The sequence below is a fragment of the Chaetodon trifascialis genome, chromosome 1 (assembly GCF_039877785.1).
Source record: "Chaetodon trifascialis isolate fChaTrf1 chromosome 1, fChaTrf1.hap1, whole genome shotgun sequence".
Lineage (NCBI taxonomy): Eukaryota > Metazoa > Chordata > Actinopteri > Chaetodontiformes > Chaetodontidae > Chaetodon > Chaetodon trifascialis.
The window spans coordinates 6,174,958-6,193,958 of record NC_092056.1 but is presented as its reverse complement, the minus strand read 5'-3'; the positions used below and the strand labels follow the sequence as shown (position 1 = coordinate 6,193,958).

At 42.3% G+C, this 19,001-nt stretch overlaps 1 protein-coding gene across 15 annotated transcripts in view; it reads left to right on the top strand.

The window, feature by feature from the left end:
- The window catches only part of neo1a (neogenin 1a), a 151,707-nt gene that overhangs the window by 70,640 nt on the left and 62,066 nt on the right, over positions 1-19,001 (top strand). For all 15 annotated transcript variants that reach the window (XM_070960196.1, XM_070960131.1, XM_070960185.1 and 12 more), the window contains exons 3-4: positions 9,211-9,486; positions 10,672-10,822. In XM_070960196.1, the coding sequence (XP_070816297.1) occupies positions 9,211-9,486; positions 10,672-10,822 (427 nt within the window). The remainder of the gene's footprint in view (positions 1-9,210; positions 9,487-10,671; positions 10,823-19,001) is intronic.

Below are 19,001 nucleotides of genomic sequence, written 5' to 3'. Positions count from 1 at the left end.
CTGGCCGGATGGCTCATAACGACTATTGACAGTTTTCGTCTGTGTGGAGAAGGATTGCACAGACACTGTGCACTTCAGGTGTCATGGTTTTGGTTCATAAAGCAGGCACATATTATTATTGTTGTAGTAAAACCGTTTAGTAAATAATAATTAGTTTTGGAAGATATGTACCGTGACATGTTAGCTGTTTTTTCTTTTTCCTTTTGGCCCCATTAATAATGTGGTGATAATCCAAATCAATGAACTGGACTGTTCTCATTAAACCGCGTATAGATGCTTGATTCATTACTTGCTCCTGCCCTCTTTCTATTGAAAAATAAGTATTTGGTGTGATGTGGTCCATTTTGCTATTACAATTTTCATACTAGCACTGATGACCCAGAAAAGGTTGCTGTATGATGTCCAAGTCACTTGCTTTCTAAAGACTTGGGACTTGTTGGGGATGAACATTTTTGAAAAGAAAATCTTCATTTCCATCCCACTGTTGTTCCCATCGCGGCTGACCTGGGCCTGTCATGTGTCAGTCTCCATCCGTCACCATCCATGAGCCTTGTAGCTCTCCTCTGTCTGTTCCCACAACAGGCAATCAGAAGCTGTCAGGGTGCCAACTGTGCCTCATCCTGATGTGTCATTTCCCATCTAGACACAATTAATTGCCCGAGATTTCATTGCAGCCTGATCTCTTTTTTTATAAAGAGATTCGGAAATTCGGAAATCAAACAAGAAACTTGTTGCACTAGCAGGCAGGTTACTGTCATTTGTTTAGAGCAGACCTTTTACAGTGGCTGTGCTGTGAAGTGCATTATATTGCCTATCTTCCTGATCGCTGTTGTAAAATCAAAGCAAGAAATCACTTCTGTGAAGAGAGAGAAATGTAGTCATCAGGCGGAGGAGGTGACTTCTCCTCGCCTCAGTTGTACTCTAAACAGCAGCTGCGCCCCAGGGCCCATCCACTGATAGTCATAAATGTTTAGAAGGGCGTTCTTTGTACAACATCTGGTCTACACCCAGAGTGGTTTAGCAGTTAAAAATATCCCTCCCCTGGCTAAGAGCTATCTGAGATGTTAAGCCCTGCAGAGTTAGCTTAACATGAGGTGTCTGCTGGCTGAGGATCAATGCCTTCAATACGCTACTACTACTCCAGTAGGCGTCTGTGTGTAGCTTTGTATTTGTAATGGTGTATTTTATACTGACCTCCTGCCATCCCTGTCTTGAGGTTGTCATATTGGAAATTTAACAATAGGCTGATGTGTCATTCTTGGACACCAGATGTTGTTAAGGGTTTTGCCGTACTCTCTGCAGGCAGTGACTGGTTACGAGGTCCGGATATGCTCTTTCTGTCATCTCCTGCACCCAAGAGGCATTTTTACAGCCCAGTAGATAAAATAAGAACCCCCGTCTGAGGTTGACTCCTGTGGAACACCACCCATCCATCTTCTGTCTGTCCTTCTGATGTGTGTACACAACACAAGCATTTCTGTGTCAGGGAGTGTGTATGTCTTTGTGGTTGCCATTGTTCTGTGCACATATCACAGAGTTCAAAAGTACTGGTTCATCTTCAAGCCACAGTCTGTCCACTGATTAACTGATTGTTCATTACGTGTTTCAGTCTGCCAAGGGTTTCTGGCGTAAGCTGCTCTATGTTTAGCTCGGTTGTAAACTGGTGTCATTGTTACCCGTTTATGTTAACAGACAGCTGTTTGGATCAGGTTAAAACTGGACGCATTTGATGAATGAAGATTTAGACCGTTTTTACGGTCCAGCGTCATTTCTGTTTTGGCGGTGTCTCCCAGTCACCTCTCCCTGTTGGTGAAAAAGACAAATATGTTGCGATGACACAGACAGACTGTGCATTTCATCATTTGCACAGTATGTCAGGCTTGTCAGGCTTCATACATGATGAAGTGCCTCTGTGACTTCTTTATTAGATTCCAGCACACAGTCATTAATTAATCCTGTTTTCATTCTTGTCAATCTTGGGAGACCTCCCACCTGTCACCCTCTGTCAGGATGAAGGTTGCGGTTACCTTTTACGGTAGAGCGAGTGAAAAACATCAGCAAACATGTTTTCCAAAGCTGACAGGACCTTCAAAGTTCATGTTCCTTCGCCTCTCTTTGTTTGTTTAGTATGGAAGCAGTAAACTCTATTTTGTACAGATTTAAACTTGAAAGTTTAAATGTATTTTTAGTCGCAGTCTTTCTCATAAATTGGTGCTTATATGTCGATTTTATGTTCCCCTATCAGGCCATACTAACTTAGTAACTTAATTAAACAATGAGGTTTTCTACTTAATACTTGAATCAACTCCATTTCTGACCACATCCCATATTCGTATTAACCAAAAGAAGCAAAAGCAAACTCTCTCTTGGCGAAGGATATAAAGAATTCATGTTGTGGTTTTCATGTAACATGCACAGCCACTTAAGAACATCACTGAAGCGCCACTCTTCAAAGCTAAATTTTACAATGATCTTGGGTGCATTAGAGAGATAATCTTTTTTTTTTTCTTTTTTTTTTTTTTTTTGTCTGTGTACCATAAACCCTGAAGTGCCTTTATTGAGAGTGATAACGGGGGGGGAAGGGGTTGTCTTTGTGCTGCTGAAGGGAATGTGTATGAGTGGGTTTTGCAGTACAATGCAAATAAAGTTTGAAAACAGATAAAGCAAAGAAGAAATATAAGCACTTTGACTGCCCGTCAGCCTCCATGGTGTTGACTGTGCTTATGCACACAAACTTGCATGCACATACAAAATGTGTTAATGTTTTAATAATCACACATACCCAATGCTTTACCAATGGGAGGTTGATTTTCTCAGACTGAAGCCTGTGAACATTTTGGGCCAACAGTGTTTTCTCAGGAACCCAGAAGGAATCGGCCCGCTGTCTTTTTAATCCAAACTTAAAAGTAAAATGTAATCCCTGAAATTGGATGCGGAACACTCAAATAAGTGAAACGCCTAGTTTTCTAAAAGCTTCAATCAATAGAGAAATTCTGAAGAAAAGAGTCACGTGAAATCCAGCTTGAGCAGAACAAATCCTAAACAGAACAAGTTGTGTGAGATTTTTCTGTATTTTTCAAATTACACTGACTTCCAAATTCATAATATACAAGTGTACAAGCTAACACAACAAAATACAGCATCCCCATGAATTCTGCTGCTGTAGAGTTTTTAATGTTCAGAGAGGCCTTGATCTAGCTCTGTGGTCTACTTTTTGATATTGTTGTATTTGACTACATTATAATGAAAAAAGAGAATTAAGTGAAGGGGTCTCTTACACAGAGCCAACACACGTTTCAGTGTTACAAAGTGGGGTGTGCTGCAGTTGGCTTGTTTTAGATTGTGCAGGTGTACCTAATAAACTGGGAACTCACAGTGATATCTATATAAGTTTCCCTTTGTGTTTGACTGAGTGGAGTTCTCTTTAAATTGTGCATTTGAAGTCATCTGAAAGTAGAAAATAGCAGTAAGGCATGAATACTTTCCTGTAAGAGTATAATGTAAGTGTTGTGAGGTTGAATGGCGTGATTTGCTTTAATGGAGGACGCCCTTAGAAATATTCTCCCCTGAAACTCTGAAAGCTTCAATTAGGGAATTAATTATCACTTGCAATACAGCTGGCCTTAAAGAGAGCCTGAACAGAAGGAGGTGAGCAAAGCAAAGTGCATATTGTACAGGGAGATTTTACAGCTCAGAGATACATATAGACCTTGCCTTAACACGCACTTCTCAAAGCGAGTATACCTAATAGACATTATCGTCCTTTTTTTTTTTTTTTTTTGTCCTTTGACCACTTGATTACCCTGCCACTCCTCCATTCACCCTGAGTCTCAGATTTTCATTGCCATTGATTGGATCTCTTCACACTGTCTAATTTACTCTTCGTCCAGGATTAGATCTATCACATCGCTTCCTGAATTTGGTCCTTTTGGGCTCAGCAGCCTCAATTTGGCTGTGTCTGGTTTTGTGAAGTTCTTAAATGTGCCAGCAGTAGGATTGTGGTTGGTCTGTATTCATGTGCATGGATTGCAAAACTGTAAGAGATAAAGGAGGACAATGCTGCAGGGAAAGGTGGAGCTGGCAAATGCATCATTGTGATTTAAAGGAAAAATAGTCACTCCGCCAGTAGATATCAATTTGTAACAGTCAGTGCATTGTATGAATTATTCTGACATAAAGGGGCTTAATTTACTTTTTTAGTGTACCCACTTTCCTTCAGCCTGACTTGTGTACTTCAATTTCATGTATTGATTTCCTGCATTTCCCAGAATGACTTTCACAAAACCCGAGAGAATGGACATGAACTTGTTGAATTCAGAGTGGGAGAAAGAGAAGTAGTGGAAATAATAGTGTGATAAGAATGAGAGTTCCAGTCATGGCTGTGTTACATTCTGGTCTGCTGGCTCTGCTATCTGTGTAGAAATGAGGATACCTGTCTCTTTTGTGATGTATTTCTTCCTTTTCATTGTTCACGATTGCACAGTGTCAGATCTAGAGAAAGGACCCTGCTGTTTGACACCAAAACCAAACATCTACTGCTGATCTCCCAGTCTCCTGCTATTAAGCTCCATTGTAGATGTGCTGGAAGGATCTTTACATGATGCAAGGTGGCTTATGTGTCAGTAATCACCAATAAGTACACCAAAAGAAAAATTGCAAATCTGACCCAGAAATACAAAATAAAACCCTGATAATAGATTACTTTATGTTTGAAGTATTACATCTAAGTTGAACTGTAATTCAAATTACATCCTGTATGTTTATCTCCCGTCATGCATTCCCTTCATATTTCATTTCATTTCATTTCATTTCATTTCATTTCATTTCATTTCATATCTCATCTCATTTCCTGTGCCAGCAGGGGGCATAAGCCAGAGCTGGAAAACAGCCCAAGTGACTGGTCAGCGCAGTCTTGTACAAGGAAACAAGTTGGCTCCGAGTCGAGTCACTTGCAGCGTGTGTTGTACATGCATGGTTTAGCCAGCATCCCATAATGCCTGCAGCAATGACTATTCCAGTAAAGACACGACGTGTTGCTTTGTTTCCACCAGTCTTTTGACAGCATTAGCCAAGCATAAAGTTTGGTGTTTTCTCTTAAGTGCTGACTGCCAAATTGGTGGTTTTAAGAAAACTGTTGTTGTGCAGCTCAGTTTTAAGTGATTATCTTGTTTAGCACTAGGAATTTTAGAAATTGTCCTTTTCAGCAGTTGCCAGAATAAAGATTTTTGTATTTGAAGAAATGCCATATAGCCGGTTCCTCGAGCAGCAGAGCCAGTATGTAATTTTCCATCCTTCTTTGTGAATACAGATGTTATTTCGGAGATAAATATGAGCAGATTTGGGTTGTTATTTTGTACATGCCTCTGACTCTTAGAGTCGGAGTTGGTAGAGGTATGTGGAACAGTAGATATTTACATTAATTGCATTCTAACTGTTCTATATCTCATCTGTTCGGTATCCTTTCTTATAGTTCCAGTTTAAATGGTTTGGAAAATATGAGCATGCTCGAATGCAATGACGTGTCCGCTTTTTTCAGTGTTTTTTTTTTTTTAAATTAATTTATTTTACGTTCCAAATTTCAATGAAAAATTTGTTATTTTATGTTACCAGTCCAACAAAACAGCAATTTGTCAGGCCAGAGCCATATAAGGAACTATAAGCCCCCTGGGTGACTCCAAAATGTAAGCCATTTTCCCCCCTTGATTACTTAAACTGACTCCGCTTGAAAATATGTAACATAGTGCACTGTTGTATATTTGATCCAAGGTTAACGACAGCCATTCTGCAGTCAGTTACAAATTCAGCTGAATCTAGAGGGAGATCCTTAAAGCCTTCTGCATATTTCATTAAGCTGCTCATTGTTATTCTATACCTGATTTTAATTAAAAATAGTAGGAACCCAACTGTGTGATTTAAGCGTATGTCTGCGTATGTGCATGCGAGCACACTCGGTTTTGCTCTGAGGTGGGGCAGACAGTCGTTACGCCTGTTCGCAGCTCTGTGCAGCACAATTCTTTTCTGCTAATCTCCATCCAATGATGGACACATTCATTCATTAGCATTCATATGATTAGGAGCTCTGCTGGCAAAGCCAAGCACATGATGTAGGTTTGGTGAATCTAACTAACCACTCTTCACGGATGACGCATTTGGTGCCACCGCTTGGTTAACCGCTTTATTTTCTTGGAAAATGTTGTTCGAGATGCAGTAAAATCAGCCGAGTCACATTTTGCTCTCATTTATGTTTTATGAAATAAACAAAGAAACTACTTTCCATGAGCATAAAACTGTATCCTTTCTTGTGTTTTGACTGCTGGGACATTACTGCTCACTTGGAATCATTTGGTCTCATCACACTCTGGTAATAAGTGTTGAGATTGGCACTACAGCACTTCAGTATATGGTGCTGAGCGAGGGTGCAGACAATGAATCTCCCACCCAGTCGATTTCAATGGAGAATTGTGATTAATTGGAATCGATAGTATTAGCATGGACACACCACTCCCCATCTATAATGCCCTGCCTCGACCCACACGTAATTCGCTTGTGAACACTCGACCACAAAATACACACGCACACGTACATACGTAGACACACATACATATTCAAGACATCATTACGTGAAGCATCCACTTCATTAACAGCGGCTGTTACAAAACGGCATGGCATCATGTTATGTTATGCCTGTGTGAGTTAGAATCTACACACGCTCTCTCTCACACACAAACGCACGCCCTTAAGACACAGCAGGCTGATGAACTCAGCCTGGAGAGATGTGATGAGGCAGGAGGAACGAAGGATTAGTCGATGGAGAGCTGAAAGCACAGCAGAGTGACTGCAGAGTGAGTCAGAAAGCGAACAAAGTCCGAGCTGGCGTTGTCAGGTTATTGTGTTTTCTCTCCTCTCTGCAAAGGTTCAGTCTTTGTGTAAGCATAATTTCTTGTCATGTCTGCGTGACTTTCAGGCCTCTCTCCTGTGTCCTCTTTGGGCCAAATGTCAAGTCTCAAGCTGTTACACAAAGTCGTGGGTATATCTCTCGCTATTCGGCCAGGGGCACATTAACACAGGGCATCATCTTCAGCCTCATCTTTTGAAATGTCATTGCTCCATCGGTTCAAAGGATTGCCGTCCCTGTGTCGAGGGCACTGTCTAGAGTTTAACATTTCAGTTATGGCCATTCCTTCATCAGATTGGTGCGGTTAGGCAATGAGCCGAGACAGCTACGTTGTTTGATCTTTGCTCGAGTGAAAGTGCTTATTCTGCTTTGTGAGTATTGTTTTGTGCAGTTTGAATTGTTCAGTATCTCAAGTGCTAATTTCATTTTTTTGTGTCCACGTTGGTCAAGTAAGATTAGGCAAACATATCTGCTTGTCTGTAGATTCAGCAGGCAGATATACCCCTTAATGTTCACTATGAGAAATGAATGAAGTGTATTCTTGTATCACTCCTTAGTATAAAACCCTCATAATACCAAGCAAAAGCTGAGAGACACATGCACATAATAAAAATAAAATAAAAATAAAGTCAGTTATTCACTGTAATAACACCAAAGCTTTGCCTCCTTTTAGTAAAGCTTTGGGACATTTGTCAGTACAGTACAATACCTACCAGATACAATATTGCACATTTTTGTTTATATCGTCCAGACAATGATGTTGATCAGCATAACTGGAAAGATAGAAGACTATCTGCAAGCACATACTGTAAAAGAACCTGACACTCACTCTCACAGTCAACACCACCACCATATAAGTACCAGTATAACCTCCTAAACTGCATAATCCACAATGAAATTTCTATTTTTTCTAAGCATTTATTCAGTTTTTCTAGCAAAAATTAAATCTTCACTGAGCCTGATGTATATCCCCAAATTCCCCTTAAGGTTGGTTAGACTGATTATTCACCCTGCGCTACAGCTGCTAATCATTACAAAAAGTATTTGATTCATTGAGTCTAATCTAAATGATTCAGCTGAGGCTTTTTTTTTCGACGCTGGCGTGATTATACAGGAGGTGATTGGCAGCTTTGATACAAAAATATCAGTACTGGAATCGGCTAAGCCCATATTAGCTGAACTATAGTGCTGAGATATGTACTCAGAGAAGCTGTGCGCGTTGGCCTGGGCCAGAGGAGACTATCTAGCTGGTGGGGCCTTATCTTAAAGTGTGATTTACCCTAGAGCTGCTCTTGGCAGGGGATTTGAATGGCTGTCTGTAGGTGAGAGAGGGCAGAGACACCAAATTGTCACTCGGCAAGTCTTCAGCAGCACTTCCTGCGTAAGAGCGCAGTTACAGCAGGCAAACTTGCATTCATAAATAGATAAACACAGAGACTGAAACAAGCCTCTCTTTCTCATCCTTAGTCACACATATTTTTATCCAGTCATTTCTTCCTCACGCAGACACACACATTGCCAGGGGGACAAACACAGTCAGCCCAAAAACTCAAGAGGCCCTCCATGGTAATAACACAGCATGGTGTTCTTTTTATTGTGGATGGAGTGGCCTTCTTACTTTTTAAAAACAACTCTTCCTTCTTCACTAATAAACCCAAGAATACCATTTGCAGTTTACACATTGTAAGTTCTTTTTAATTGAAGCCATTGTGTGCGATTGTTTCGAACGCGGCCCGCGAGTGTTGGTTTCAGATCAATGGCTTCAAACGCAGGAAATAATTATTTTGCGTCGAGATGAAAGTCGGGGTACAGCAGCGCAAACAGCCTGTGGATCCAGCCTTTTTTAATTAGTGCCGTGTGTCTCCTGCTCTGCATGGCAAATTAGCATCCACCATCGAGGATAAGTGATTGTGCTACACAACTGTGTGTGGGTGGTTGTATGTGTGCATGAGGATTTGCACACACGAAGGTCGGGGGTGGATGGGGCGGTTACATTTTTTTTGGCCCTCTCCACTCCTGAGAATCTACCCTGAATATGGATTGCAAGATGTCGTGTCCAATATACTGCTATGTTTTTCAGCTCTAAAGATTAGACCAAGTATACATCTTGTCATTGTTTTTCTAAGGTTTTAAAGGTTTTCTGAATAACTGCCCTCACTTCTGTGTTAAAGGTCTAGATTAAGGTTTGAAACACCTGAAAGTGTATGCATATGTAAGAACATTATAATTCACATCGTGTGTGACCTCTGAAGAGTTTGTTATTCTGTTGATGTTGGAAGTGAGTGCTGGTTTTACATCCTTATCTTGTCTTTCAGGGATGCCCAGGTTCGCCAGCCAGCCATCGCCGGCCACTGCGCATGTAGGAAGCAGCCAGGTGATGGCATGTGAGGTCAACTCAGATCTGGTGCCCTTCACCCGGTGGGAGAAAGACCGCCAGCCGCTGGAGCTGAGCACCAGGCTGGTCCAGCTGCCCAGCGGAGCCCTGGTGATCAGCAACACCTCAGAGGCTGACGCTGGCCTTTACCGCTGTCTGGTGGAAAATGTGGGGTCATCCAAGTCCAGCGACGAGGCCCAGCTCCAGATAGTGCCAGGTAATTTGAGGAAATAAAAATGTTAGTTTTTTATTGCTAGATATTGCATTTTATTGTTCACAAACATATGATGCTTATGTGTTGGACACTACACATCCTTTGTTATCCAACAGTCAGAGCATTTTTCCTGCTTGTCCATATTTGTATGTGGTAAACATGTTCACATCCTTGAGTGCAATGCAATTATGTTTCTATTGTAGAAGCTCTTGTGCAGTAAATTAAAATTAAAATGTAGTTCAGTGCATCATTTGATTACAGTTGTACATGGTGTCCTCTCAGGGTTGCTCATTACCTTGAGCATGAGGAAATCTGTAGTGTAGTGTGAGATGGTTGAATGACAAAAGGAGTGGTGTAACTCCCACTTGGCTTATCAGTGATGCTAACAGTAACTCAGCTGTAGCTCAAAAGGGGGCTGAATTCCTTTGTGGCAGCGTCTCGCCGTGCCCCTCTAGAAGTTTTATTTACTGAGTTGTTAAGCACCAGGCTCCTGGCAGCACAGAGAAGATATTAGAGGTCATAAATCAGACTTCAACAAGACCCAAGTGGGGGTCTTTATCTCTGTATGTCTCCTCCAAGGATGTGTGGCGGAGTGGCAAAAGGCTGGATGCATACAGAAGGAAAACCCATGAAGCTGAATGAGGAAACCGAAAGAAATTTTGTTTCAATGCCACCAGATGTCGAAGCAACCAAAATACATTGATTTCTTTGAAGTCACAACAAGTCAGCTTGATAATTAAGTAACTTGAGTTACTTGAGTAAATGAGTTCATGCATTTCTATTTTTTTAATTAAAATCCTGGTGTGAGCTTTATAGAATTGTTATCTAAGCTAAACTCGCTATTAAAGAAATGGAGCTTTGTAGTCACATTGCTAAAGTCCTGCGTATGTGCCGGGGTGTCACATGACCCTCTGGTTATTGCAGGATGATACTCAGGCAGTTAGTAGCAGCTGGAATTATATAGGATCACTCTTTACTGCTAAAGAGCCGGGACCTCAGCTGTCTCAGACATCATCATGGACATTATTCATCGGACCATTCTTGGTTTGGGTGTCCCATCAGACATAAGTTCTTTTGAAGTTTTTAAGACAGATGACACCCGATGTGAAGAAGGTCACTGCTCTGCTTCACTAACTCCCCCAAGCCTTAACCTCAGCCTGAACCCTGACCTTTTTTCTCCCATCTTAGAAACTGGAGAAGAGAGGAAGCTGGAATTCCTGGTGCAGCCTGTGTCTGTGACCAAGGTGGTGGGCGCCAGCGTGCTGCTGCCCTGCGTGGTCACTGGCTACCCTGCTTCGCATATCCGTTGGATGTTTGGAGACAAGCTGCTGGAAGAAAGGTATGAACATGAACTCTGGCTGTAAGTTGGATTTACAATACCTTTTTGATCCGTCCCAGAAATTTCAGATGCCTTAAAAGGCAGCTTGTTTTCTGTGGGTTTGTTTCTGCGCTGACTCGTGTACAAACTGCTGTGCTGTACCTTATTCAAACTCACCTTTCAAAATCACCTTTACCCATCAGTGTCACAAGCAGTTACTCTAATGCATTACATCGCTGTGCACAGCATCCCTCTGCTCTCACGCATTCCTAGCCTTTGAAAAGCAACACAGACCATAATGTACTCCTCCTTTGTACCCCATGCCTCTGGCCTCCAAAAGCTAACCTGTTAGTGCTGGCGCCTGCCCCCCAAGGTGTTAATGCTACTCTGCCACTGCTACCCAGAGAGCCCCGGGGGAGGACCTGGAAGTGCCAATGGAGCCACTTCAGCTGGGAGACAAGGCTGCAGGGTTGCCAGCTGAGGGGAAGTTCACAAATTAAGAGCCAAGAGAGAGTGTCACAGCGCCTGTGCTCTCACTCCTCTGGCTCTCATTAGCTCAGCCAGAGCAGCTCAAATCCCTTGGAGAGAATTGCACTGGACATGGGAAGTTTGATTCTCACCAATTAAGAAAGCGCTTTGTTTGCCTAACCCCTGTGTACAAGTCCTGGAGAATAATAACTTTGCTACTTGTGGGGTCAACAGAAAATAGCTGAAATAGGGCTCATTTGTCTCAAGCCAGCCCGAGAATGGGATTTCTACCTTCTGTGAAATTAAATGTAAGGTTATCACATTGCTAACCACAAGGCTCCAGTGTGGCTTGGCCTAGAATATCATTAAACTTGCCAACCTTTAGTTCCAAGTGCAGCACCACATCTCAAGCTAAGTGTCTTAAACACCTATGGAATTGTCAGTGAGTACCTCTGACCTCCAATGGGAGCTGGCTAAAAAGGTACTTATTAATCTACCTTGTATTAATTACAAAACACTATCCAGTGTGCATGGCCACCCCCGAGGGTGTCTCTGTTGGTAATTAGCAAGCACACTGAACAACCAGGGAAGTCTTTGCGATATTGAAGTGGACCCCCATGCTCCTGCCTTCAGAGCAGAAATGGATTGTGTGGCGAATACATTACCGAGACCGTTCTTTTGATTTTAATACGACATTGACAATTAAAAAGAATAGCAGTGGAGCTTTCTTTTTTCTCCTTGAGAGTCTCCTGTCCCTCTCAGGCATTACATGAGAGACAGAAGAGCTGCCGTCAATTAAAAGTTGGTGTGGCATGCCGTGTAAAGCAGGGAGAAAGGGGAATCTGCACAAGAGTGTTTAATTGGTCTTTGGTGCACAGCACAAACGGGGCCTTGAAAGTGGCGATGCTGAAACTGCAGACATGAGATGAAAGTTTATGAAGATGTGTCAAAGCTAGCAATTGAAGGCAGGGCGACTCACTGACAGCGGGGATTATCACATTAAGCTTCTGCCGCTGATGCTTCAATGCGGTCATGTCCCTTGTTTTCTCTCTGTCTCTTGCTCAGTATGTGTTCACAATAGCAGAAAGACAATTTTATCCTGAGCCACAGATAATGTAGGTGATTCAAACCGAGTGCAGCATGAAACCATGTATGGTAATTTTAGACAATGTTAATTCTTGCAAGTATAATTCTTCTCAGTAATTCTTGCTTGTCGCTCTACAAGCTCTGGACGGACTCCTTTGAAGTACTTAAGGATACTTTTTAAGACACAGTGGAATCCTTCAAAAGTCTTTTCAAAATGTGCCATATAAAGGATGTCTGTTGGATTTCTTTGAGCAGCCTCATTAGTATGTTATTCATAGCCGTCAGAAGACTCACACTGCTGTTTCTTTTGTATTACCTGTCCATCCTGCCATGTTGGACTTAACGGCTGTTATAAAAGTCTTTCATGTCTGTGATGACAGATGGGGACAGAGTGAAGACCTGGAAATTTGAAACAGGTGGTTGTCTAACTCTGAGTGGTTGAGAAGTTGATTTCTCTGTCGCGTTGCTGCGTCCATCTCTTAAAGGTCCAGTGTTCTGGGATCATACCACACGATGTTTTTGTTCCAGATTAGGCAGTCACAGTAATAATGTCTCCGTGTGACTTGGCAGACACATGTTGGTTATCAACAGTCTGCTGCACACATGAAGGTAAATGGATAGGAGCTGAAGGGACGACGTCACTTTTCCAGCTGACACCACCAACAAGTAACAGTAATGTACACAAGCACAATTTTCTGAATGAAGGTTAAGCTGGAGCCTTCATCGTCACTCAGCTGAGAGGGAGGACTGTCTTTTCATTTGATTGTGTGGGTGCACAGCGTGCATACAGTTTGCAGAGAGAGAGACATTTCACCCTCAGGAACACTTAATTTGGTACAGAGCTACTGAGTCGAGAAAGATAGTGATAGTGAAAGATAGTTCACTGACATGAAATGAAACAAAATTGGCTTTGCCATGTTTACAGGTGCGCACGGAAGAGTGCAAGAGTATGCCGGTTGTGAGTCAACATCATGGACGGCAATACAAAAAATCTGACGTGCTAGTCTTTTTGTCGGGACATCTTGAAGCTCAGTTGCTGCGTTGGCGCTTTTTACAGGATGAAACAAGCAGTTGTTGCGCCGACACTCATTTTCATTCCTGTTGCCTCTTTTTTTTTTCAGTCAGACAGCATCGATCGTGTTGATATTGTGTAATCTGATCTCAGCATTTCATCTATATATTGACAATGAAACCCAATTTGAAGTGATTGAAATTGACATATGTTTTGTTTGACTAAGCGGATTTTCAGTCATCAGATGTGTTGTATATAGTTTTTCGTAGAGGGGATTCTAATCTGTTCTGCTTGTGTGAAATTATTTAACTGAGGTGTCTCCTCACAGCATCTCAAATGAAGGTTGATAAGGCTGTCTCAATTACACTAGAGCTTATCCAACTCTAACATGTTGTTTCTGTGTTCACCAGTGTCCACATCCTGTGTTCACCAGTGTCCACATCCTAGCTTCAGATTCATTTAGGCTCAGAGAAAATCTATTTCCAAGGACCTCAAGCTCACCACCATGACAGAATATGGAACACTTCAAGCTGTTCAGTCAGCATGTTGAAAATACGTCCTGTGTGTCATCGATAGCATCCCCAGGTCCCAGTGTGGACAGAGAAACAGGCCGTGGATTTCTCACTCATGCCGGTCCTGATGACACTCAAAGGACAGTCATCTTTTGTTCTTGGAAGTATCACTCTATCACCTAATAGAATTCCCCAGCAGTCAATAAAATGGATGAATTATGCATGTCGGCCAGCAACAGGGAATTGACAGGGCATGTAAATCAACCCCCTTCCAAAGCCTCCAAGCCCCCCGTCTCCTCTCCTCCCTGTCTTCTCGCCTTCATTTAAATAGGATTGTGTATATTGCGTTTACTTGTGTATGAAGACAGAAGCATGGTGTGGGGAATTTGTTTGCATTTGGACTGCAGTGTAACCCTCTCACACACGTCTCACGTACAAACACATGCACATCAACCTTATTCACTTGGCTGGTTTCTGGCTGAGAGAAGAAAAGGCATGCTAGCGCGCACACACACACACACACACACACACACACACACACACACGCACACACACACACACACACACACACACACACACACGTATAAATGCATAAGCACACATGTGGCCATGGAAAGTCTTTAGTGAGCTACTGGGAGCCAGAACCACATGAAGGACATTTAAAATGGGGTTTAACTATATTTTCCATGCCACAATACAGTATAGTACTGTTTAACAGTAAGAGCCCAGAAATGTTAGTGCTGGGGGTTTAAATCGAAATCCTGCTATATATCAAACTTCCTGCTTTATCACTATCACTTCAAAACAGAATTTTGAGAATCCCCTATTCTACCCTCATATCAATTCCAAACTACTTTTCCCATCCGAACTGGTGTTCATTTAGTTTATACTCATAACAGTCAGCCTTGGTCACATGTCCTAATTTCCTTTTCAAAAGAAACTACTTAAGTGAAAGAATAGAGGTGATCCCAAATTGCTGTATCCTTGTTAATCTGAGGGTGTCATCCTTAGAATCCCAGCCCCAGTTGATTTGGAAACACCTGTGGTTTCTGGTGGGAACGTCAAAGGTGCTTTGATACAGGTTTCAGAGCTGCTTTTGAAATGACACGCTGTTTATCGACTATCAGCAGCAGCAAGCAATGACAGGCATAGGTCATACTGAAAATGTGGTTGGATGTTATCAAAATCTAAAGGATTACAACTGTATTGTCATATCACCATTCATCATGAAATATCATGAAATTGACAATTCAGAAGTGAAAACTTACTGTAGGAACTCTAGATGAATTTGTAACGATGTGGAATTCAAACAACCAGTACGTTTATGTAATAGTTTGAAGATTGATAGGTCTGACAATGGTGCATGCACAGACAGAAGAATTGGTTCTGCTGCTCTTGGAAAGACAGCATGGCTGAGCAAATGCCACTGCCATTTAAATGTTCATTTAAGCTAACAATCGTTCAGATGCAATCATCTGTAATTGTATTTATTTTTGAGTGAAGCCACAAAGTGGCACTCACAACTTTAACCTGCTTTGTTCTCCACATCCTTTTAAGTGCAGTTACATTGTTAACACCCACACCATCAACTGTTGTCATTGATTTTTTAAATTCTCAGTTTCGGTTTTCAAGCCAAATTCAAGACATTCAGCACAATTCAACTCTTTACATGTCGTTTCAAAGAGCTCCGAGAATAGCCACTGCAATAAAAACACGGGTATTGCAACTGAACCTTTCAGCCCGTCAGATATACGGACTATCGATGTTAATGGTCTATGATTTGCACTTGCTCCATTCTTCAGAGTAACTGTTAGTGAGGTTAATGGCAAATGTCCACTTCGTGCTGAGCTCTTAGACATCCTACAACAGATGATAAAGTTGTTAGCGGTCTTTCACCTGTCACTGGAAAGCATAGATTCAGCTGGCAAACACAACAGATACTCAGAGCACTTCTGCCTCTCTCATTGTTAAGGAGGACAAATGGAGAATAGCAGTTTCTTATCAACCATTTGTCAGACTGTGGGTATGGAAGTACACCCCTGGCCACTTTCTTAGGGTACACCATTACACTCTAATGCAATCCAGCACAACAGCTCTGCACATATTCTTCCTTTCCGAAGCTTAAAAGCTAAAAAGAGGTGTTAATTCTGGTGTTAAGTATTACTGAGTTTGTCGTTAGTGGTGGTGCTGTACTGGTCTGAACTGCATGATCCTGAAATATTCTAATATTTCAAATGAAGAAAACAAACCAAATCAAGGAAAGAATTCAGATCTGTGTCAGTGTGAATAGAAACTTCAACTCTCCTGTTGCACATGTTTCCCTCGTCGACAGAGGTTGATACTGTAGGTGTCCTCCATACCACATTCTTCCAGATGCACAGGAGGCCCACATGGTTAGAGTTTTGTGTATTAAAAAAAAAGATAAATGGCAGCAGCAGAGTGGGTTAAGGTACAGTAATGGAGTGGTTTTGCTGGCATGTGGGGCTGAGAAGACAAGACAAGCAACATGGTTTTCTGGCAGTGAGGCATCAGAAAGCTCCTTTTAGGATGTCTCTCAGCCTCTGGCACGTCACAAACACAATCTCACTGGCTCTCTACAAAGCATGTCTCCTGTCATGGCATCTGTTTTTCTTTGCGTTTTGGTCATAATGTTACTGTAGCTGTGAAGTAGGAATTGAGCATAAGGAATACATTGGCTTTTGGCCATTGGTTTAATCCACAGTTAGTTGCATGTTTTGATTGTCCTAAAAACACCAGAATAGGTAGCAAGAAATCTCCTTATGCACACACTAACTTACCTATAAATGCTATAACTTTGCAGCATCATTAGTTGAAATAGAACTGTCAGTATGGGTCTTTATTCACCATTATCCTGGATGCGTATGTTGTCTTTCACAGCATAAAACAGCTCACCTGCAGTGCTTTACTGAGCCTCTTCACCAAACATGACGCAGGTACATGTCCTGTTTAAGGGCTTTATCATCCGATGGAGTCCTGTAGTTTTGTAGAGGTGACACAGCATGGGGCACACAGTGTTGACGTGCCTTTAAGCACCCCAGAGGGCCCACCGGAGCCATCTAGAAGTATATTATGCGAGTTATGGGCTGCAAACTTCATTGTAATGTGCACTAATCAAACGATCAGTTTATTCTTGGGGACCCTGGCAGGATTAAAAAAAAAGCAAATAAAGTCAGGTATGCGAGAGCTGTTTTTGTCTCGAGGGCCCCACGGCTTTCCATTACGAGCTAGAGGAAAACAAAAAGGTTTTCATGGCTGAGTCACTTGAGAAGCCCCAGCCTGTGCTATGGCACCAGGTCGTTTCTCACATTAATCTCTATTTGTTTGTTCTTTCATTTATTTCATTAGCCAAGCTGGCATCTCTACTTTTCTCACATTTGTTGCTCCATATACCATCGCTCATATCTGAACACAAGTAGGTAAATCAAGCTAAGCAATGACTTGTCTTGAATAGGTAAAGAGCAACATGCTGGTTTTTTTTGGAAGTGGGAAAAATCACTCCAATCTGCTGTCTGCCTTCCTTGGCTGTAAAATGAAATCCCACAGCTTTATTCACACCTTGAACAGGTTTCACATTCGTGGAGCTGTTATTGTTACGTTCTGGTCAAAAGGGGGAAGTTCAATTTGCGTTCACTTTGAATCACAACGCCGCGAACGGCACAATAGTTGACTTTCACAGTGCGTGACGGCTGGAGAGAGATGATTGAGACGGTGGAGGGGTCAGTAGTCACAGAGAGAGAGGAGGAACATAGGGAATGAAAAGAAATGTAATCTGAACAGAGAAGCAAGAGGAAAAGAGAGGCCAGAGAAAAGTTTAGAGATTCCCACTCTATCCCTTAATAACGAATCCCCTTTTTTGTTGTGACAGTTGTGATTCCACCTGTCTCTCCCTTGTGCTGCATGTAGTGTGACCCATGCCCAACTACTGTCACAGCACCACTGATTGCTCTGTGACAGCGCACCGCACTGCCTCCATCAACACACACACCCACAGCTCTTCAGCGATCTGCAGCTTCCCCTCGCCCAGGTGTACTGACCTTGCCACTAGTCTGTGTTACGCAAGGCTGAGTCACCAATCACACATACCAAATGTGTTCTTCCCCCTTCAAGCCCTTCTCTGAAGTCTCTGTGGCTGCCACTGTCTTCAAAGCTGAATGGCAGAGCAGGGGACAAGGCTGTGTTAGAGACCTCTACATGTTGACAGACCATTTTCAACAGCTTTTCTGGACCAGCTACACACCAGAGAGGATCAAAAGGAGGAGGATGTTGTTGTTCTTTCCAGCATTTTGAAACTGATAGTCAAAATCTGGGCATGTGAGAGGTAAACTATGCTTGATTTACATATGAGTGTTTCTCAGATTTTAGTCGGATGTAACAGCTATCACGACCTAGCTCTTAAGGCCGTGACAAAAGGAAGGAAATGTACTTGGTTTTATGGGGAACAACAAGCAATCATATTTATTTAGAGAAATGGCAATGGCTGTGGCTCAGGAGGTACAGCGGGTTGTCCACCAATCAGAAGGTCGGTGGTGAATTATGGAAAACACCGACACAAAACGAGACAAAGAAAGCACGGCCTGTTAGCATCATTGCACCTACTCAGCCTGACACATTTTCCCTGTAATCTTTACTGTCCTTGAACTGTATGTGTGTACGCATGTGTGCGTCTGCTGTTCTGTTACAAGATGAAAAGTGACAGTAGAAAGCATGCTAATTTAACAGCTCTTTATAGGTGAATACAGATAGTGCAGTTTTAATTAGAGCCTCACTTCCCAGCATCTCCCACCAAGGACCTGCAGCTAAGACACAAGATATCCTCCATATCCTTGCAGCAGACACCTCGTCTTAATTTAAATGAACACAAGTGGAGAGAGCCTTCTCACAATAGCGCGAGGTGTCTTCAGCCCATTCAGCTCGAGCCAATTTACTCCGTCTCCCTCTCTCATGGACTATAAACAGTAGCACATTCCTCGTTCCACACAGCACTTTAGCCGCCGCAGTTGGAGCTAAGACTGACTTGCTCTAAACAGAATAGGAGATTGCCTTGTGGTTTGATATGGGCTGCATGTTTCTCTTTCATGTGCAAGTGGAAGCTGTCAGTGCC